The sequence below is a fragment of the Canis lupus genome, chromosome 2, assembly GCF_003254725.2.
Source record: "Canis lupus dingo isolate Sandy chromosome 2, ASM325472v2, whole genome shotgun sequence".
Classification (NCBI taxonomy): domain Eukaryota; kingdom Metazoa; phylum Chordata; class Mammalia; order Carnivora; family Canidae; genus Canis; species Canis lupus.
In genome coordinates this window covers 66,623,668-66,646,560 of record NC_064244.1, presented here as the reverse complement: position 1 = coordinate 66,646,560, position 22,893 = coordinate 66,623,668, and the positions used below count along the sequence as shown (strand labels likewise).

At 49.6% G+C, this 22,893-nt stretch overlaps 1 protein-coding gene across 8 annotated transcripts in view; it reads right to left on the bottom strand.

Annotated features, from left to right (window-relative positions):
* Nucleotides 1–1,306: 1,306 nt before the first annotated feature.
* The window catches only part of PHC2 (polyhomeotic homolog 2), a 123,434-nt gene continuing 101,847 nt past the window's right edge, over nt 1,307–22,893 (bottom strand). For 6 of the 8 annotated variants that reach the window (XM_025448138.3, XM_035713794.2, XM_025448137.2 and 3 more), the window contains 6 exons: nt 14,218–14,420; nt 12,395–12,524; nt 11,431–11,545; nt 7,135–7,276; nt 5,891–6,167; nt 1,307–2,714 (listed from right to left, as the gene is read on the bottom strand). In XM_025448138.3, coding sequence (XP_025303923.1) covers nt 2,560–2,714; nt 5,891–6,167; nt 7,135–7,276; nt 11,431–11,545; nt 12,395–12,524; nt 14,218–14,420 — 1,022 coding nt within the window. In that variant the 3' untranslated portion in view covers nt 1,307–2,559. Of the gene's footprint in view, nt 2,715–3,669; nt 4,842–5,890; nt 6,168–7,134; nt 7,277–11,430; nt 11,546–12,394; nt 12,525–14,217; nt 14,421–18,133; nt 18,233–22,893 lie in introns of those variants that run through there. The other 2 variants (XM_025448142.3, XM_025448139.3) reach the window with 2 other exon arrangements.

The window sequence follows — 22,893 nt, the reverse complement described above, 5'->3', positions numbered from 1 at the left end:
CGCCAGGACCCCAGGCCTGCATTCCTCCGCCAGCTGGGCCCCCCACCGGCTCCCTCGGGCACAGGACTGGCTCCGCCCTCGGGCGTCAGGATCCTCAGTCACCTTCTCTTCCTCCAGGTGTTGGTTAAACGTTAACAGGCTCTCCGGAGAGGTGTTAGTTATCAAAGTCCTCAGCTACTCAGCCCAATCTTCCTGGGCCCGCCCTTGGAGACTCTTCAGAGCTGGGCCCCAGGCCTCCAACCCACATTTTAAACAGGCAGAAACAAAGCCTCCAGGAAAACCCCAGAGAAGGCAAGGCCCGGGAGCCAGGTGGCCTCCCTCCTCCCATCCGGGGCTCTGTGCAAGCCGGGGAGGCCGCTTTGCTCACCACCGGGCCTGGCTCAGAGAGGCACGGGGTGGCGCAAGCTGCTGTTGGCCACGCACACCTGGGCCGCCCCAGCCAAGCTCCTGCCTCGACATCTGCACCTCCTCCGCCTCTGCCTGGAACGCCCGTTCCTTTTTTTTTTTTTTTTTTTTTAAGTTTTTATTTATTTATGATAGTCACAGAGAGAGAGAGAGGCAGAGACACAGGCAGAGGGAGAAGCAGGCTCCATGCACCAGGAGCCCGATGTGGGATTCGATCCCAGGTCTCCAGGATCACACCCTGGGCCAAAGGCAGGCGCCAAACCGCTCTGCCACCCAGGGACCCCCCCCTCCTTTTTTTTTTAAAGATTTCAGTTGTTTGAGGGAGGTCGTGCATGAGTGGGGGAGGGGCAGGACAGAGAAGCAGACCCCTGGGAGCGGGGAGCCAGACACAGGGCTCAACCCCAAGATGACCCCAAGAAAGTGACCTGAGCCAAAGGCAGACATCCAACTGACTGAGCCACCCAGGCACTTCCCCCTTTCCTCTTTATTTAAGGTTTAGGTGTCACCGCGTCACCTCATGGAGGACAGTGACTCTGATAGTTATTTCAGTGTCTGAAAAATGCTCAGAGTGCACTGAGTGAACCCAAGCCATCCCAAGGGCTTATCCCTGATGCGGAGCCACTGAGCACCAACTGAAGGGGTGCGCTCGCGGATGGAAGAGTCTGGGCTCTGCCCTAGGTGTTCCAGATATTCCTGGCCCAACAGCATCAGGTCTGGGCTCTCCCATTCCAAGGGGCACCTGTGAAAACGAGGCCGTGTCTACTACGGGCGCCCTCAGACGACCTGGCCCCGGCAAAGGGTGGAGGGCCTGCTGTCCGGTTAGGGAGGTTGTCCCTCCTCCAAACCACCATCACTCTCCTTCGGGACGAGAAGTAGCCAATCGAGAAAGGCACAGAAGAAACAGATTTTACAGATTTATTTTTAAAAAACAAAAACAAAAGGTTAAAAAAGTCCTTCATTTCCAACCCTGCCTGGGGGTGTGAGTGGGGAATAGAACAAGCTGAGAAAGGAGCCCACCCTCTTCCCAGGGAGAGCCCCGCTCTTCCCCCAGAGCCTCCAAGGACAGGGCAAGTCAGAGGCAGGCCCTCACCCTTCCTGCCCTACCTCCTCCGCAGGTAGTTCAAACTGCTAGCAAGTTCGAGAGGCAAAGAACTGTGGAGGCAGGAGACCCAAGGCTGCCTTCCTCATGGCCACATCACCCTCTTCTCTGCCTTCGGATGTTCTCTGGGCCCCCACGGCGGGCGGATGGGCAGGCCAGGAGGCCTGGCCCGGCCTCTAGCGGCTCCCTTAATGCTGTTTGTGGCCCAACAGGGCAGTTGGGGGCTTCACAGTGTGGGAAGGGCTTCGGAGATAGCGTGCCCACTCTGGAAAGGAAAACCTCCTGATCTTCGCCGCTTTCTGATCTTGCCTGTCTGCGTGGAGGCTGCCCTTCTTTTCTATTCCCCATTCTGAGGCCGAGCAGAGTCCAGGACAAAGCACTAAGTGGCTGTTTGCTACAGAACACCTGGAGATGCCAGAGGGTGGCTCTGGGCCCATCTGCCAGTCCAGGCTCCTACACAGTCATCCAGTCACACACACAGCGTTAAGGCGTCTGTGCCAGCAGGCGTGGCCAAACCAGGCCCAGCTTCTCTCTCTCCACCTGCGGAGGGTGAAGGGGGAGAACCCCTGGCTGCTTCAGAAATGGGCTGAAGGGGGAGAAGCCGGCAACGGAAGAGTTAGCCAAGCCCGGAGAGAGGAGTGGGAGGAAGGCAGGCAAGGGCTTGCAAGGCCTCTATCCGGCCTGACGGCTGCCCTTGAAAATAGCCCAACCCAGGTTGGGGAGCCCTGACCGTATACCCCCTGGAAAATGGGGGACAGAAAGAGGGGAAGAGAGCGGGGCTAGAGTATTGGGACTTTGGAGGAAGCCAGTGCTATCAATATTTACAAGCATAAAGCCCCATCTTCTGCGCCACCTACCTCTCTGCCCCTCCCACAGAAAGAAAGGCCCCTGAGAGCCATGGAGGGGGTGCCAAGACCTCCTCACCAGCCACGCCCCATAGGGAGAGCCCTTCCCTCCAACTGGCCCCACTTCTGGGCCCCTCAGGAATGTCTGTCTGGCTCTGCTCAGTCGGGAGGAGGAGCCCCGGGCCAGAGCCCCAGCTGCGCTGGCCAGCCCTAGGAGTCCTTGAGCATGCTGATGCGGGCGTAGATCTTCAGGGCAGGCCCCAGCTTGATGTTCATAGCACTCATCAGATGGTCCTCCTTGAGCAGCAGCAGGGCTTGCCCGTCGATCTCCTGGGCACGGAACTCCTCTGCTATCTCCTGGCAGCCTGAGGGGGACACCACCACAGACAGGATCAGTGGGGGTACCAGTGCTGATCGGTGTGCCTGGCACACCTCGAGGAAGGCAACTCTGTTTTCATCTGACAGCCCGAGAAAGGCTACGTGACTCGTCCAAGTGCTCCACACCTCATTCATATATGTCCTGGTCACCCCACCCCACCACCCCGATGAACGGGGCTGACCCAGCAGAGCCACAAGTTGCTACAGGAGTGACAGCATGTGATTCCTAAAGCTGGGTAGCAAAGGGCACAGCAGTTGCCATCTTGCTCTTCCAGAGCGTTTACTTGGGAGAAGTCAGTGACTATGTCATGAGGACATGCAAGCAACACTCAGAGGAGGCCCACACGGAGAGGAACCGAGGCCACTTGGCCACAGCTGCACTCCACCCCTGAGCCATGTAAGCAGGGCACCTGGGAACCAGGTCCTCTGGCATCAAACCTTTGGACAACCGCAGTTCTGGCTGCCACCTTGACCGAGACCCCGTATGATCCCCCAAGCCAGCGCTGCGCAGCTAAGCTGCGTTCCTGACCCCACAGAACCCGGGGTAAAAAGCCATGACGCTCCAGAGTAACGAATGCAGATTCTGGTTTCTGGAAGGGGAGTGCTGCTGTGGGTAGGGGAGTGGCAGACGGGAGCCAGAAGGACTCTGAGAAGTGTCAGTGATGTGTCCCGGGCGGGACAGAAGGCTGATGGTCTGTGAGGAGACTGGGGGAGTCTTCAAGGAAAGGAAACGGTTTCTGGAAACTGGGAGAAATGGATCTTTGTTGAGAAACGGAAAAAATGTTGCGGCCCTGCTGGGGGTGTAACCCGGTAAGTGTACTGCACCTCACGGAGCCATCTAGGGGAGGATGTTTCCAGCAGAACACTGAAAGTGCTGCTGGGCTTCTGACCACCGCTCACAGGACAATGAGGACCGACGAGGAAAGGCCAAACTGTTAGACATCAAGGAGCCAGGATTTGCTTGTTTGAAAATCGCTGTCCTCCCAGATAGCAAATGATGCCAAAACTAAGAAGCAGTTTCTAGGCGAAGATCAAATCCAGGACACAGGTGAGAAAACACGGTCTAGAGGTGGAACTGAGAGCATGACACATCTTTCACCAAGACTTCAGAAGCTTGAAGGTGCTGCCTCAGAGAACTGTAAGGATTTTACGGGCGTGCCTCACCAATCCTCGCCATCCACCAGCAGAGCATCTTACATATTAAGGGGGACTGTCCCTCAGCTTCAGAAGATGCCAACACAGAAAACGACTTATCTTAGAGCCTTTTTGGGTTTGTTTGTTGTCTAATGGAGTGAACCTTAACAAGATGCATTGGAAGCCCACAAACATTTTAAGACAATTATACTGGCATAAACACTGCTTGAAGTGAAAGGGTCTGGGGTCATAGAAATGAACAGCAGCAGGATACAGGCCAAGAAAACTAGTCCACTGAAAGCTCAGGCTACCTTTCATGGGAAAGGAAGGATGACTCTGAGGGTGGAAGCAAGAAAGAAAATCACTCCCAGGCTTTGAGTCCTAATCAGAGAAATTCCAACACACACCCTGCTAGATTCCAGGATTGGTGCCATCGGTGACTCCTGTATCCCTCCCACTCCCCAACAATGTCTTCCCTTTTCTGCGCAGGCATGCCTACAGTGGTGATCCTATACCTATCCACCCCATCTTGGGCTTGTGGAAGGAAGTGGGTAATGTGTCTCTAATTCTCAGGTGTTCAGAACAAGAGGAACTGGGCTTGACTGGAGTTTGCTGATGAGACCCTGAGTTTGGAACTACTGCTGCAATAGGATGAGATCTGTGGGGTCTACAGAAGGGGGTAAGGGTGGTCTGCTTGAGCGGGGAGCATGAATTGTGGGGACCAGTGACTGGTGAACTATGGTAACCAGCCCTCAAACAGATCCAAATAAACCCGGCTTTCCAAAAAAAACAAAAAAAAAAACAAAAAACAAAAAACACAAAAAACAAAAAAAAACCCAAAAAACCCCAAAAAACCTGGCTTTCCTTTCACGCACCTGTGGGCATGACCTGTGTGATATTGTGAAGGTGACGCCACATGGTTTCTGAGTCTAGATCAAAAGGGGCATGGGGGCTTCCACCATACTCTCCTGGATCACTACCTGTGGGGAGAAGTGGTGGCCTTGTCCTAAGAACACGCAAGCATGATGTCCTGAAGGGGCCCGTTTGGAGAGGAATGGATGCCTTCTGTGGGCAGCCATACCCTCCTGGAGATGAGGGGAGCAGGGCACCTTAAAATAGATCCTACAGGCTCATGGAAGCCTTGGTCCACATCTTAATGACAACCTCATAAAGACCCTGTGGCAAAAATGTCTGGCCAAGCCACTCCCAGATTCCTGAGCTACTGTACTGTGTGGTGGCAAATTCTGGGAATGTGGCAATAGATGACTAACACACTGAACTAAAGGGGCAGAGCCAGGATGTGAGCCCAGTTCTGACAGACAAGTCTGTGCTCTCCACCGCTACTCCTACTCGTCTCTGAGCAACAGGACTGTGGCTGCCATCCATACCTGACGTGGCCAGTAGCTGGGTGACACTGGCAGAAACAACAGTAGAGAAGCTTTGGGATCCCACTGAAAGTACCTGTGAGTAACATGAGGTCTGTCTTTCAAGGCTCACTCCTAAATTCTAGCCCTCAAAGCCACGTACACTCCCCTAGCAGGCTTCTGTGTGGTTTCCCAGCTACATCATACACTTCCACATCTCAGTGCCTCTGCTCAAGCTGCACCCTGCTGTCGCCTCTCCAACCAGCCAAGGCCTGCCTGCCCACTGTCATTCGGCTTACCTCTTCCTATGCTGATGTTCTCCTGGACAGGTTCCCTACACTCCCACTTGACTCCTCTTGTACCCTGGCCCAGAGGAGACACGGCCTTGATGCGCTGTCCCCTCTGCCTCTCACACAGACCACTTGCCACGCCAGGAAATGCACCTAATGATGGCATTAGGTACCCCTGTAGGGTACCATTTACGGTTGTGTTCTGTAGTGAAATGTAAGCCCTTCCAGGCAGGGATCGCACTGATTCACCTCTGCACTCCTATTTCTGAACCTGAGTCATTGACTGAGTCATTTCCCAGCAGTGGGAGGGAAGGTCCCTCCCCCTCTCTCATGGGTCACTATTCCAGTTAGGCATGGGACTTGCAGGGGCCTTACCTGGCAGGGAGCGGATGAATTCGTAGACGTCTTCCACATTCCATTTGGTGGGCTCACTTGGCAGGAAGTGGTGCCCCATGCCCATCAGGTCCCGCATGTGCATGTCAGGGAACTCCAGGTCCCGCTGGCCTTGTCGCCGGCGGGAGGTGGATGAGCTGGCCGAGATGGGTGACAAGGGCTCCTCATAGCTTGAGTTATCCGAGCAACGGCTGGAGTCCTCCTGGCTGTGTGTCAGCTGCAATGCAGCCGTAACTGAAAGCGGCATAATGCCTGTTGGCTGGGAGCAGAGAGAAACAGCTGGCTTCAGGATGGGGTGATAAACTGACTCTAGGTCTCCAGCAGAGTGATGGGCGAAGGCAGGCAGTCTCCCCCTCCTACTTGGTCTGTGACTACATACCTTTGAGTGCTTAGATCAAAAAGCATCTTCTGGGTTGTCCCCTCTCTGACCTGATGCAGAGTAGGGTCCCTCCCAGTACTCCTGCTGGCAGCGCACCGCACCAATCTGATTCTATCTATGCCTACTGTTTCTTCTAGAGGTGGGGTTTGAAGCCAGGGCTCTAGAGAGTTCAGGGGTGATCTGTGAAAGAGTCTTAAAATTTCCTGTGCGTGTGCATGATCAGTCACAGCCTTCGTCAGATTACAGAGGTTTCTGACCCAAATGATGACGAACAGCGAAACCATGAGGCTATGAAATGTTCCATGAAGCTGTGGGTTCCTGCAGGGCGACTCAGCCTCAATGCCAGATGGCACGCCTGGCACACAAGTGGGGCTACAAAATCTGCACTGAACAAACACCCGTGTTCCTGGTAGAGGTTTCAAGAACTCAGTGCTTTGGATTCGAGGAGGCCACAAGGTACAGGTAGGGAAAGGCTGCAGGCTGCCTCCATACCTGGCCCTCCATGTAAGGTATAAGATAACAGGGACAGTCTGTCTCTTCACCAGGCCAGGCAGAGGAGACCCCATTTCCATGGCCCCAGAAGGATGGAGGCAAGCTGGAAGGGGAGAGCTGGAGAGGGGCAAGGTCACTGACACAGGAAATCACCTCACAAGCATCTGTGGGTATAAATGCTGGGGCCCATTATAGGACCTGGGAAGGGCTTGATGTGACGGTTTGTGAGAAATGAGAACATGACGGAATATACTTAAGTCAGCACTGGAAAAGGAATGTGGGCATCCTGGGTTTGTTAGGAAGGGAAGTTGGTAGGGACTTGGGACAATGTAGCTTTGCTTGGCCAGACTCTCACCTGCTTCTTGGTATCCTTTGTAAGTGTGGGCAGACTGGCTTTGCTGGCCCGACGGCGGTTGTGGGTTGTGATTCCTGCCATCTGCAGCTTGCTCTCGTCTGGGTAGAAAAGCCCCACTCGTTTGGTGCATCCCACGTTGTACCTGCGAGTCAGAGGAACAGGGGAGTCAGAGCCATCATGGGGCATGTGGGCCCCTGGTAGCATGATTGCAGCCAGGCGCTCCAGCAATACAGGAGTCCATCCATCTGCTCCGATGCTGAGTTTATCACTTCCTACTGGCTGGCTGACTTAGTGCAAGTCACTGGACTGCTGAGCCTCAGTTTCCTCATCTGGAGCTATGGATGGGATGACTCACTTTCTAAACCTGGTCTGATTAATTATATGAGCTAATGTGTGTAAAGCACTGGACACAACTTGGATCACTGTAAGAACTCATGGCTGACATATCGTACGCTAAATATTCCCTGTGTCAGGAAATAACGGTCTACTGTCCTGCTGGAAAGTGCAAATGTGCCTCAGAGATACTGCAGGCTCTGTTCCACATCTGATAGGCAATAAAGTACTCAGTTTTTTAAATTTCCCGGGCATATAAAAGTAGTAATTGTTTACACTACACTGAAGTTTATTACACGATGATAGGGGAGCCTGGGTGGCTCAGTGGGTTAAGCACCTGACTCTCAATTCAGCTGAGGTCATGATCTCTAGGTCATGGGATCGAGGTTCCACGCTCAGCAGGGAGTCTGCTTCTCTCCTTGGCCCTCCACTTGCTTGTGTGCACATGCACGCATGCTCTGTCCAATACATAAATCAATCTTTAAAAAAAATTTAAGAAAAAATAGATAATGGTGAAAAATTTGCCACATCAATGGACTCTTCCTTTCACGAATGATTTCTCTGTAGCGTACAATGCTGTCTGACAGCATCTTACACCCATAGAATTGCTTTCAAAACGAGTCAATCCTCTCAAACCCTGCCACTTTATCAACGGAGTTTATTTGATATTGTAAATCCTTGGTTGTCATTTCAACAATCTTCACAACATCTTTACCAGCAGGAGACTCTTCCTTAAGAAACCACACTTTTGCTCATTCCTAAGAAGTAATTCCTCATTCACTGAAGTTTTTTTTTTTTTTTTTTTTAATTTTATTTATTTATGATAGTCACATAGAGAGAGAGAGAGAGAGGCAGAAACATAGGCAGAGGGAGAAGCAGGCTCCATGCACCGGGAGCCCGATGTGGGATTCGATCCCGGGTCTCCAGGATCGCGCCCTAGGCCAAAGGCAGGCGCCAAACCGCTGCGCCACCCAGGGATCCCTCACTGAAGTTTTTATCATGAGACTGCAGCAATGCAGGGACGAGTGGGTGGCTTGGTAGGTGAAGCATCTGCCTTCGGCTCAGGTCCTGACCCTGGGGTCCTGGGATAGAGCCCCCCCATCAGGCTCCCTGCTCAGTGGGGAGTCTGCTTTCCCCTCTCCCCTACCCCCCACTTCTTGTGTGCTCTCTCTCTCCTAGCACTTGTTTTCTCTCAAATAAATAAATAAATAAATAAATAAATAAATAAATAAATAAAATCTTTTAAAAAAAGAGAGATTACAGCAATTTAATCACATCTTTAGGCTCCACCTCCAATTCTAGTTCTCTGGCTATTTCCACAACACCTACAGCTACTTCCGCCACTGGAGTATTGAACCCATCACAATCACCTAGGAGGTGGGAATCAACTTCTTCCAAATCCCTATTAATGTTGATATTTTAAGCACTTCCCCTGAATCCTGAATGACTTCCTAACAGCATCTAGAATGGTGAATCCTTTCTATAAGATTTTTAATTGACTTTGCCCAGATCCACCAGTGGAATCTGTATCTATGGCAACTAGAGCCTTACAAAATACATTTTTTAAAAAAAGATTTGAAAAGTCGAAATTACTCCTTGATCCATGGGCCGCATGCATTATGGATGATGTGCTAGCAGGCATGAAAACAGTGAATCTCATTGCACATCTCCATCAGAGCTCATGGGTAACCAGGTACACGGTCAGTGAGCAGTAATATTTGCAAAGAAATCTTTTGTTCCTGAGCAGTAGGTCTCAACACTAGACTTAAAATATTTACTAAACCATATTATAAACATATGTACTATCATGCAGGCTTTGTTGTTCCATCAACAGGGCACAGGCAGCATAGACTTAGCACAATTCTTAAGGGCCCTAAGATCTTCAGAATACTGGGTGAACACTAGCTTCAACCCAAACTCACCAGCTGCATTAGCCCCTAACAAGAAAGTCAGCCTGTCCTTTGAAGCCAGGCACTGACTTCTCTCTAGCTATCAAAAAGTCCTGGATGGCATCTTCTTCCAGTAGAAGGCGGTTTCGTCTGCACTGAAAATCTATGGCTTAACATAGCCATCTTCACCAACAATCTGAGCTAGATCTTCTGGATAACCTGCTGTGTGGCTTCTACATCAGCACTTGCTGCTTCACTATGCACTTTTATGCTATGGAGGTGGCTTCTTTCCTTAAACCTCATGGACTTTTCTTCTTCTTTTTTTTTTTAGAGAATCTTTTTTTTTAAGATTATTTATTTATTTATTCGAGAGAGAGAGAGAGAGAGAGGGAGGGAGGGGGGGAGAGAGAGAGAGAGAGAGGCAAAGACATAGGCAGAGGGAGAAGCTCCCTGCAGGGAGCCCGATGTAGGACTCGATCCCAGGTCTCCAGGATCACGCCCTGGGCTGAAGGCAGTGCTAAACCGCTGAGCCACCCGGGCTGCCTGACTTTTCTCCTGCAGCTTCCTCGCCTCTCTCAGCCTTGACAGAATTGAAGACAATTAGGCCTTACTCTGGATTGGGCTTCGGCTTCAGGGAATGTTGTGGCAGGTTTGACCTTCTATCCAGACCACTCACACTTTCTCCGTATGGGCAATAGGGCAAAGGTTTTGCTTTTGTATCATTCATGTGCTCACTGGAGTAGTACTTTTAATTTCCTTCAAGAACTTTCCCTTTGCATTCACAACTTGGCCGTTTGGTGCAAGAGACCTAGCTTTCAGGCTGTCTCAGCTTTCAATGAGTGCTTCTCACGAAGCCTAATCATTTCTAGCTTTTGATTTCAAGTGAGAGGCGCACCACACTTCTTTCACTTGAATACTCAGAGGTCACTGTAGGGTTATTAATGGGCCTAATTTCAACATTGTCATGTCTCTAGGAATAGGGAGGCCCGAGGAGAGAGAGACAGACAGGGGAACAGTCAGTCGGTGGAGCGGAGGAAACAGAAGACATTTACTGATTAAGTTTACCATTTATGTGGTTACAGTTTGTGGCACCCCCAAACAATCACTACGGTAATATCAAAGACCACAGATCACCATAATAATGAAAAAGTCTGAAATATTGTGAGAATTACCAAAATGTGACACAGAGACACAAAATGAGCAAACTCTGTTGGAAAAATGGTGCCGGCAGCCTTGTCTGACACAGGGCTGTCACACACCTTCAATTTGTTAAAAAAAAAAAAAAAAAAAAAGGCAGTATCTGCGAAGCACAGTAAAACGAAGTCTGCCTGTAGCTTGGCAAAGCTTCACAAAGGCACCCCGATGACCTCTGGTACAGATCTGAGGAGAGCCTTATTCCAGTGGGCAGGGCTCTAGGGATTTCTATTCTTCTGAGGGCTCAGGGCTTCAGGGTCAGTGCCACTCCCACCTTAGTACGAAGCCCATGTAGGGCTTTAGAGTCAGATGAGTTTGACTCTCAACTCCATGACACTGGGCAGTTACTTATCCTTGGTGCCTTAGTCTGCTAGCGAGTATAAGGGGACAGCAGACTTCCCTGCCTCACGGTTACTCTGAATATTAGGTGACACAGGGCATACCGACTGCCTAGTGCAGTGCCTGGCCCATGACAGGCTCTCAGTACACGACACTGCACCTGACCAGGGTCCCTGGCCTATGCTGTGTGAGAGCTCACAGAGAACATCTGTTAACTAGGGCAGGGGCTCCAGGTGAAGCTTCTGGTGGAGGGCTTACCCCAAGGGGACACCTGCCAAGGATTCAATGGGCCCAGGAGGGACAGCCAAGCTAAAACACTGCTTCCTTTCCTTGGACTCAGAGCTGCTCACTTGAGTTCTGGGTTCTAGTACCTGGTGGATTAGTGACAGGAGGTTGCTTCCAGGGAGGTAGAGGAAACCAGAAGGCAGCTGAGCTCCACCTAGGGTGCCCAGGATGGACTATCATTGAAGAGGGGAGGACACGAGGTGCAATCTTGAGGAGGGGGAGGGGCTGGCACGACAGCGGGGCCGAGGTCACTCACCTCTTTGCACATGCCATGGAACAGAAACGCTTAGAACGCTTGAACTTGTAGGCAAAGTCCACCCGGCCACAGAGCTCACACTTGAGTTTGAGGGGAATACCCTCCTCTTTGGATTCTGGAAGGTATGGAAGTTAGAGTGAGTGTTTAGAGGACCAATTCCCACAGGACCCCGGACAGCCCCCCACAAAGCCTTCCTTCTCTGCCCTGCCTCTTCCTCCTGTCCCAATAAGCTGTGACACGCAGTGGTGGTCTAGCTTGGAAAATGCCCAGCTGCTTTCGCCACTGGTTTGGGAAGAGCTGCTTCTCCCACCTTGGAAAGTACCCAGTGGTGTTTGGTGATGGCCCCTGGATACCTGCCAGGTTTCTTTCCTAAGCGCTGTGAGCCTGAGGCAAACACAGGTGGTAAAGAATCAGCACCCCTCCTTATGACCCTGGCTAGAGACTGGAATTACTCTGGGTACTGTCACAACTGATCTGGAACTATCCTACCCTATGGTGATGTACTAGTTCACTGCTGACCTGGATCACAGAACCCAGGAGTTCTGTAACCTCCATAGGGCCCACTGAGTGAGTGACTCATGCTGCAAGTGCAGCCCTGGCCTGGCCACGGAGGTGCCTGAAAACCGGGCCCCAGGGGCTGAGTGCAGCTCAGGTGGTGAGGGAAGGGCCCCCTTGCCTGCACCACTGCTACCTCTTGCCAAGGACTCCCACAGGAAAAGCAACTCTTGGGCCCCTCTGGCTGGCTGGAGTGGGGCTGGAGGAGAGGCAGGCAACAGTTCCTCAAGGGCAGGGGCTTTCCCCCTTCCTTGTTTTCTAGGGACAGGGAAGTTACATACTCCCTGGTCAGCATTCCTCCATGGATAGTAAGAGAGGAAGTGTGTAGGGCCAGCCTTTGCAGCCTTGTCTCTTTCCTGGTCAGTTCAGCCAAATCAGAAGGCCCTAGCGTTCAGGGTGAGATGCCTACCTTGCAGATAGGGCTCCTCCATCTCAGAATCAGTGGTGGTGGTATGATCCTGCTGTGGAAGTTTCTCAGGCAAGAACCCTTGTGCATATTTCTTCTTGAGATTCCCCACCAGCAGGGACGAGCGTCCCACCTAGAGGACATGGTAACAATGGAAATCATGAGGGTTAGGTTGCTATCCAGCCTCATCAAAATTACATATATAATGCATCGAGGCGCAGATGCCAGCCTCTACATCATCATCCCAGTGTGCCTTGCTCAAGGCCCTATTTTGCTGTGTAGCTCATGAGGCAAGATGCCAATTGTCACCAAAGTGCTGCAATGGCTTCAGTCCAGGACAGCTTCGGAGGTTAGGAAAATACCTATTCTTCCAAGTGACTAAGGAGCAGAGACAGAGGCAGAAATCAAGTTTCCTGTACCACCAGAACAACTGCCAGGACCCGGTGCTCACATGTCACGGGACAGGCATACAGCTGAGGCCATGGGTGTGAGTGTGTGTAGGACAGGGCACACTCTGCAATCATTTCTGGTTTCCTACTGTCCTCCACCTTCTCACTGTTCTACTTGAGCCAGAGGTGCAGGCAGCCGTGCAGGAGCGCAGGAAGGAACAGACTCTGGGCCACAGGGTAAATGCCCACCATGGTGGCCAGGATCCTAGACTGGCTTATTCACTCTGTTGGTCCTTCGTTTGTTGCCTCTGTTCAGGCATCCTGGCAGTTAGATCCCTAGGTGGTACTGGAGTGTTATTCAATCTGCATCCACCCTGTGAGATTAGTTGGTTTCTGCAGTTTCTCTATAAGGCCAAGTCGAAGACCTAGTCTAATGAGGGAGGGGATGTGACATGGCTGGAGCTTATAGCTAAGGTGCTCCAGGTGGATTTCTCTACCAGGGGCCTTGAGCAACCTTCGGAGGGAAAATGAACAAGAGCCTATTTGTCTTCTGACATTTTAGGAGGGCAGTTCATCCAGCTCAGTTAATCAAGCTTAGAGTCTTCCACTGACTACTGAAACCATTCATGGACTCAAAGAATGAGCAAAAGGCAGATGGCATCCCATGGAGATGGGATTCTTTAACAGCCAGATAATTTCATCACCGGAGAGGCCGGTGTGCACCTGTCCCTGGGCTCCTCCCATCTACGGAGCAGCGCCACCTCTCCTCACCAACTCATACTGCACAGTCAGCTCTGGTTGCTTTGTTTGAATATGGCATTTTCTTGATTCTTTTATATTTCCCTTTGGTCTTATGCTTTCACCGGAGACATCTGATTGCACCCTTTCTAAAGTACCCTCACTCTCATTCACTCTTTTCAAGGCTCTGACCCCAGAAAAGCAGCTCAGGCTACAACCCTGTTCTCTGATCTTCATTTCAAGACACATCTTGAAAATTCTGTTCTACGCACTTTGCTTTTGTTCTCTCACAAAATTCTGCCATTCAGAGGTCCTGGCATTCAAAACTAAATGAGGTCTCATTTCCCCAAACCCATCTTCTTGTCCCAAAACACCCCAATGTGAACTCCCTTCTAACTAAGGGGGGGAGGTCACACAACACCAAGCAGGGACACAGCTGAGTCTGTGTGTGGCCACTTCTAACCAAGGGGCCCTTGCCAATTATTCCTAATCACCGATCCCTTCTGGACCCTAGGAAGACACTCAATCCTAGAAAGAAAATGGTTCTTGACATTCTTTTTTGGGGGGAAATCAGCAAGGAAAGAGCAAACCGTTTACATTTTTGGAAATTTTACATGGAAATGTAAAAATATTCTAATACACATCCAAAATATACTTCAAAAAACAAAAACAAAAGAGGGGAAAAGAAGTAGTCCGTACCGGGAAAGGCTCCGCCCCCTCCTGGATCACAAACCCTTCGATAACATGCGTCAGGATTTGGGGTTTCACAATGGCCTGTGGTGGTTTATTCTCACCATTCTGGGGGGCAGTGCCGGTGATGCTGGAGGCAGAGTTTCCGTTCCCTGAGGTCATGCCGGGGCTGCTGAGGTCGGTCAGTGCATGAACAATGCCCTGCCCTGTCTCTGTACAAGGGAGAGTAGGAAGACACAAGCAGGGAAGGTCAGAACCAGGTCCAGACCAGCATGAGAGCAGGGACTCAGCATGTGCCTGGCTTTTTCCATGGAGCCAGATGACAACGCAAAACAAGGAGTCAGTCCCCTCCCTCAATGACTATTTAAAAAGTAGTAGAGTCGGTGGACATGCCGCCAAGTGTGACTGTCATCAGTCTGAAATGAGGTAGCTCATCAGCTAAGCAGAATTTAATTGCCCAACTGTACGACCAAGTTAAATAACAATTTTCTTTGAGGAGGTAAGACCGCACTCAATATGGATTTGGACAAACACGATCATCTTTAGTTCCAGGGAGAAGACATATCTACAAGGTGACCTCCACAACCAGGAGGAAAAGCTGTAGTAGGTATGGGGTTTGGAGGTATGATGGGGAGAGAGGTTACATCTTCTCTGATGATCCATGGGAAAGGATTCCACTTTAAGCATCCTGTGAAATGTCAAATTACTGACCCCCCGAGATGAACGCAAAGGGAACAAGAGGACTGGGCCCCAAGTGAACACAGTGTGATCCAGAGGCTGGTTGTCTGAGGTCATGTGCTGAGATATACACACATTCAATTTCTCCCCCAAGAAGGTCGCTGAGGCTATGGGACTCTGTGCTGCTTCTGCTGGCCCCGTGCTCTTGATTAAGCCCTCCTTGCCCTGTTCTCAGCTCCACATATGGTCTGGTCCTCACCCAACCACAGTGTCCTTCCCTCTGTGGACAACCCTTCCTGAAGTCTCCTTCCTCATGGGCCTACTGGTCTTCCTCCGAAGAAATCCCCTGGCCACCCTCTGAAGGACATGAGTGGCTCAGTTGGTTGAGTGCCCAACTCTTGATTTTAGCTCAGGTCATGATCTTGGGGTTGTGAGATTAAACCCTGTGTTGGGCTCCATGCTCAGCAGGGAGTCTGCTTGAGATTTTCCCTCTCCCTCTGCTCCTCCCCCTACTCATGTGCACTCCCACTCTCTCTCAAATAAATAAAATCTTTAAAAAAAAAAAAAAAAGTGTGCTACGAGGTGCCTCTCCAGAATACACCACAGGGAACTTCCTCTTCTCCACTTGGCCAGCCCCTCTCTGAGCTGCCCCATGCTTTCGAGGAGCAACAATTCTTTACCTCACTTTTGCTACCCCCTCCCCACCCCTAAACAGGACCATTCTCTACCACCACCAACTGTGTGAGCTGAGGTTGCCTGTAACCTGGAACTTCCTAAAAAAGAAAAAAGAGAAAGAAAAAGCCATTTCTTTATTGCAACAAGCCTATTAACATTAAACATAACCCTGTGTGTTACATACTTGAAAAATGATTTCAGTACATTAGTTAAGTGATTTTTGCACAAGACTTTATATGTCGATACTCTAACTTCCTGCTAAAGATTGCAAATCCCACCAAGGAACAGGAATCCAGTGTCAGATATGGAGCATGGAGAAATAACAACAAACTCATTTTAGAAAAGGTTTATAACTGGTTCATTTTCTTACTTGCAGTCCTAATGCTCGATAAACTAGAATAAATCTTGTTTGATGAAAAATAATGTGCTATGACCCGTGCCATCACTCCTCAGACTTCTGTAATTCAATAATAAATTTCAGAGCTGAGCGAGAGTCATCCAAGAGACATGAATGATGAGACTGTTTCAAATTAATTTTTGTTTGAGACAGTCACACTGGCAAGTTAGAAAAATTCCCTTCAGTGTTCATAGTCACTTGAAAAAAATTTTTTGACAGCTCTGACTTTACTGTAGAGATGGAAACATTCCCCTTTAGAGTTAGTCTTTCTAAACTATAAAGGTGTTTGGCAACAATAACAACAAATCTTTCCTCAATTGTCCATGAATAACTAGCAAGACTGAGTTAATCAAATTGAATCAATCAAATTAAATTTCTCTGCTTTGGGATCCCTGGGTGGCACAGCGGTTTGGCGCCTGCCTTTGGCCCAGGGCGCGATCCTGGAGACCCGGGATCGAATCCCACATCGGGCTCCCTGCATGGAGCCTGCTTCTCCCTCTGCCTGTGTCTCTGCCTCTCTCTCTCTCTGACTATCATAAATAAATAAAAATTTAAAAAAAAATAAAAAAAAAATTTCTCTGCTTTGAAATTTTAAACATTTAAGCCTGCATTTACATAGTTTTCTTTTAATATTTTAAATGTGTAAAAAATATATTTTTCTTAAAATGATAAATGTTAAAATATAAAACCAAAATATAAAACCAAATATAAGTTAACATCTTATTTTTAGATGGTGCCTATTTCCTTCTAGTAAATATCCCAATTTCTCTAATTACAGATTATAGAATCGCACAATTAGAAAGGTTGGTTCAACCCCGTACCAATGCAATGCTTGAACCTTCTCTACAATACTCCCACCCTGGGCATTTGTTTAAATACCTCCAATGACAAAGGAACTTACTATCTCTGCTGGTAACAAATTCCAGTGTACTTTGTTCTTATTGCGGACAGTTCATTTAAAAAGTTCTTCCTTCCCGGGATCGAATCCCACATCGGGCTCCCGGTGCATGGAGCCTGCTTCTCCCTCTGCCTGTGTCTCTGCCTCTCTCTCTCTCACTGTGTGCCTATCATAAATAAATTAAAAAAAAAAATTTTAAAAAAAAGGGGATCCCTGGGTGGCGCAGCGGTTTGGCGCCTGCCTTTGGCCCAGGGCGCGATCCTGGAGACCCGGGATCGAATCCCACATCGGGCTCCCGGTGCATGGAGCCTGCTTCTCCCTCTGCCTGTGTCTCTGCCTCTCTCTCTCTCACTGTGTGCCTATCATAAATTAAAAAAAAAAAAAAAAAATTTAAAAAGTTCTTCCTTACTATGGAGCCAAAAATATTGTTAATTTCTGCCCACCCACCCTGGATCTGTTCCTTAAGACCATGCAGAACAAGGGTAATCAATATTTGAAAGAAGGGCAAAAACATGGGCTCAGATCATGGGCTTAGAGTCAGGTCTTTATCACTCAAGTGAATTAGGGGCAAGTCCTTGACCTCTCTCTCTCAGCCTCAGTTTCATCAGCCATAAAATAAGGACAATTACAGTATCTACCCTCCCATGTCAGGTGGCTAGGAGGGCCAGGGGAGATAATCAGCAGCAGAGCCATACTGGTACACTAGGAAGTGCTCAAGAAATAAATGCTCCTCAGTTTCAGGAAGCACTTCACTCATGACCACAGTGTGTCTTCTCTCCTCTTGGCCAAACTCCCTCTGTGGCTTCAACTGTTCTTTACACAAAAGGCTGAGTTCATCATCATCCTTTGCGTTCTGTTTACATCTTTCCAAGTCAGGGAGCCAGTCAACACTAACATAAAAATCAAGTGCACTGATGGAAGAGACTAGGTTGGTGAGGTTTTTGTTTTGATTCTTTTCAACACAGTCCAGTTCCTGACTTAGCACAGGAGGAAGGAAATAAGTGTGACTCCCTTGTTTTCGTTTTTAATACCTCTGTGGAATTAATCTACTCTTCTTGGATTCTGGGATCACTCCCACCTCCAGCTTTTCATGGAGATTCATCACCAAACTGCTTCTGATATCTTGTCTCCTTTTATGGGATCTCTCCATCCTCACTTGTCTCCCCGCCCCCTACCCCATTCCCTCCCCTCTCTCAGAGCTCTCAGAGCAGCATCTATTCCTGTGCGCTGGGGCACTGGGGCACTGCAAGGCGGGGCAGCGCAGCGTGCGGGCATACCTCTTGAGGTCAGATTCTTTCCTCGTGCCAAATACAGTAGTGAACAGATACATTCAGTAGCTCAGGGTCTACAGAGCTGACGCAAAGGCTTTTTGGAATCTTAAAAAAAAAAAGGATCTTATTAAGCAGAACAAACACATAAATCCTTTCGCCCTAACGTTAGAACTGATCCCTCTCCATTGTAACTCTGGGACAGGTTGGCAAAAGAGACAGAAGCCAGGGGACAGAGGGAGGGTGTTTTATGAATATACAAAGGTTTGCAGTCATCTTGGAGGCCAAGGCCCCCTCATCTGCTTTAGGCACAAAGGAGTTTGGGCTATTTCTGGAATGACCAAACACAATCTTACCCCCTGCCACGCTCAGCATGCTGAGATTAATTTAATCTACTTCCCACTCTCCCAGACTGCTCTGCAGCCTGTTTGAGGGAAAGCAGCTTAATAGGGAAACTTGCAGAAACCTGTCCTGCCGGCTTCGAGGCTGGATAAAAGATAAAGAGAAAGAAAGACTCGGTCTTAGGAATTCTTCCTTCCTGAATTCTTTTTTAAAAGATTTTATTTATTCATGAGAGACACAGAAAGAGAGGCAGAGACACAGAGGGAGAAGCAGGCTCCACGCAGGGAGCCCGAAGTGGGACTCGATCCTAGGACTTCAGGATCACGCCCTGGGCCAAAGGCAGGCGCTAAACCGCTGAGCCACCCAGGGATCCCTGAATCCTCTTGACCAGTCCTGAGGCTGGTGTTGCGGTTGGAGATCCCCACAAGTCTCAAAGGCCATTATACACAGCTAGGCACCCGAATCTGAAAGGTGGAGGCCCGGATGCCATGAGCAAGAGGCTGAGGGAGGTGAAGTCAGGCCAAGCTTCAGTGGTGGTGAAGGTGGTGAGGAGGGAGCATCTAACCTTCAATGAAGCTGCCCACAAAGGGCCAAGTATTCAGATAGGAATGAACAGGGTAGTTTGTTCTGGGGAAGTTGTTATACTATATATGTTTCGACCTCTAGGCTGCTTCTCAGTTCTGGTCTCATTCACAGGCTCTGGCAGAAAGAGCCCTTATAGGGGCTAGATAAAATAAGAACCACCCAGCAGCCTGTTTGTGAGATTATCTACTTCGGGGTTAGTCCCTTCTGCTAGGCAGAACAAGTTTCTTTAGGCATGAGCTATGATTTGTTATCTCTGACTCTTTAAGAGGCTAACCCCATGTCTGCTATAGGATAGCTACATAATGTCTGTTAAACTGGATGGTCTAGAATCCATGGTCTCAGTATTTGCAGGTCTGTCTCCTAAGTCTCAAACGGGAAACTTGGTACCATTTGAGATTTGTAAAGGACTTACTGAGGCTATAATGATTTGAGAGCAGGTAGGCCAGTGCCTTCTATAGGGCTAGCATTTCTGGGTACCTGGTTATAAAGAACAAGAGCTATTCCTTGACCCATTTCTTCCTGTTAGGGCAAGGATTTCTTCACTAAGAAGCATGAAGTTGCCCTGAAGGCTGAAGTTCTGGATTCCCTGGCTGCTTTGAAATATGTGTGCAGGCTCCAGGCATCTGGAAAGGCATGATGACCTCTAGAGACAGAAGCTGGGAGGCTCCTATAAAGTGGCCCTGCCCTCAGATGTCCAGAGAGGCTGAGCTAGCTCTCCTGCCCACTTAAGATAGAGGTCTGGCTGGCTACAGCTATGCAAAATCTGGGCCATTTTAGAACCGATTCTTATGTTCTTTACATGCACAGATACAACAAAAATCAGTTATGCTGGAATATGGTTTAGGACTAAGTTATTATGGGTATTTCAGATGGCCTGGCCACTCATTGTGTTTGTTCCTAAAACAAGTCATCTTCAAGACCTGACTTCAGAAGGAATGGAGGCCAAGCAGAGCTGCTTCTACCTCCTCAGCCTAGTCCATGGCGTTCATTTCTATTTTCTCCAGACAGGAGGAGTGTTTTTTTTTTTATTAAAGATTTTATTTATTTATTCATGAGACACACAGAGAGCCAGAGATACAGGCAGAGGGAGAAGCAGGCTCCTTGAGGCAGCCGGGGACTCGATCCTGGAACCCTGGGACCACGCCCTGACCTGAAGGCAGCCGCGCCCAATCACTGAGCCACCCAAACATCCCATTATTTTTTAATTTTTAAATTGAATTTGTATTTGCCAACATATAACACCCAGTGCTCATCCCATCAAGTGCCCTCCTCAATGCCTGTCACCCAGTTACCCCTTTCTGCCACCAGCCTGAGGCTGGTGTTGTGGTTGGAGATCCCCACAAGTCTCAAAGGCCATTATACACAGCTAGGCACCCGAATCTGAAAGGTGGAGGCCCGGATGCCATGAGCAAGAGGCTGAGGGAGGTGAAGTCAGGCCAAGCTTCAGTGGTGGTGAAGGTGGTGAGGAGGGAGCATCTAACCCACCTCCTCTTCCGTAACCCTTTATTTGTTTTCCAGAGTTGGGAGTCTCTCATGGTTTGTCTTCCTCTCTAATTTTTCCCACTCATTCCCCCTCTTTTCCCTTTTAATCCCTTTCACTATTTCTTAGGAGGAGTGTTTTAATTTACAAGACTTCTAACTACCCTTCCCTGACTATTGCAGGAGTTCAAACAGAGCTAATGAAGTTAAGGAAGAATTTAAGGAAGCAAAGTAGGCGATAACATGGGTCATTTGCCTGCGGCAAATCCTGTTCGACAAATGGCAAAACAAGGCTGCTTATACAACATGGAGCATTTTCTCCAGGCCCCTGGCTCTGAAATCACACACTCTGTGCCTCACCTTAGCAGGCCCAGTCATGTGGCCAGGATGGGGGACAGCAGGATTCCTAAAGAACTGCCTGCTCTAGGGAGCCCATGTAGAGCACCTGCAAAGTGCCAGTCAGGGAAACCATATCCAGGAGGCGGAGAGCAGCTGGCCTGGTGGGCGGTAGCACAGCACACTAAGCTGAGGGTGGTGAAGTCGGCCGGCCACTCTTACAATCCCTTTAGTTATATTTGGCCCATTATGGTGCCATTCTGAAAGTGAGGGAGGTAAGTTATTTCGTAAGTGCCCATTTGTTGGAATCGCTCCACCAGGGGGAGGTAGGAAAGTGAAGTGGAGGCTGGCAATAAGAGAGAAGGGGTGGGTGGATATAGGTAGAGGGGAGATGAGGGGCAGGGGAGGAGGGAAGAAGGACTGGTGGCTCCATCCTGGGACCCTGACTTGAGTCCATCAATCAGAGATTTATTTGGTTAACAACCTTCTTTAAAATGCGAATAGACACCTGCAGTCATTCACACCTTGCTGTGAACCACCTGACAGGCAGCTCGCTTTCCTCCCCATTTGGAGACAGCCTGCTTGTGTCCTCGAGGTAAGGTGCTTGTGGGAGCCATGGAAGTAGAGAGTGATTATTCTATATCATGAGCACTAGATCACACAGGACCAGAGTCTAGCATCTTATTTTTTCAGGTGAGGAAAAGTGTGCATTTTAGAATCAAGGCAAGAGTGGATGCCATATATTTGGAAGGCAGTACCTTATAAAACACGCACAAACGGAACTCTTCGTAGTGAGGAAGACACACCCCTTCCCACCCTGAGTACCAGAAGGCAGTAGGCACCAATGCCAAATGTTTTAACTTTTTCAATTCTGCTAAGGATCTAACTGTCAGATACAGAAGAAATCCTTACCTCGAGGGCACACAGCAGGCTATGGCCATCTCCATCCTGCTTCTCAGAGTACCTTCCTGGGCTCTGCCAAACAAGAGCAGCCTGCTCTGACCAACGTTTCTCATGAGGGGACCGTGACAGGAGGAGCACTCTGGGCACTCGGCTGAGCAGTTACGGGAAGGGGAGGGGAGGGGAGGCTCACAGGCCATGCCTGGGGTCCTGCAGGGGAGGGGGCCAGCAGAACGAAAGGGAGGCTGAACCAGGTAGCCCCAAACCTGCTCTCATGTGTCACAGCAAAATGACCTCGCTGAGTCTGGGTTAAGAGGATTGGCGGGCAGACGTGCTTCTCAGATCTTAAGCATCTGGGCTGAGTGACTCTGGTTGAGGCATCTGTTAGGGAGGCTCCTCCTCCTCCCTGGCAGCCATTACCATACAGCTGACTTTCCTGCTGTCTCTTAGGACACAGGCAGAGAGAGCAGCCCTTCTGACTCACCCACAATCCCCAGCTACAGTGTACATAAGCTGAATTGTAAACAGCTGAATGTTTTCCAAGCTGCCACCCCCAGCTATGAAGGAAGGAATCAATGGAGCGCACAGCCACCCTCCCCCATGCAGGTCAGGACAACGGGAGCACTGGGGGATTTCCAAACAGCTGCAGGAACTGCTTCCCGGCCCACAGGCGGACTCCTGCAACAGGGTCCTCAGGCAACCAGACCACGCTCAGCAGCAGCACCTGCAGGACCGCAGGGTGACTTCCCACAGGACAGGGCAATGCACCAGGGAATAATAGCTGACTCTGACTGCAGGGAGGCAACGAGAGTTTTCAGACTCCTACTTAGATGAAGCCAGTCTCTCGGTATCCACTGCTACGTTGACAGCTCCCAGATATTCTCCCATCATAGTTCTCTAGCAGGTGCTGGACTTCACAAGACAAAATGTCTGAACCAACAGGATAGGCTCTCCACGGGAGATGGCAAGATCACAGAAGATGGAAGTCAGAACAGCAGAGTGGAAGGAGTGCTGGGTCTAGGCCTGAGTCAGTACCTCTGGGTTCATGTTCTGTATTCTGTTTCCATCTCTGATTTATCTGTGAGCTTGAAGCACTGAGCCTCAGTCTCCCTATCTATAAAAATGAG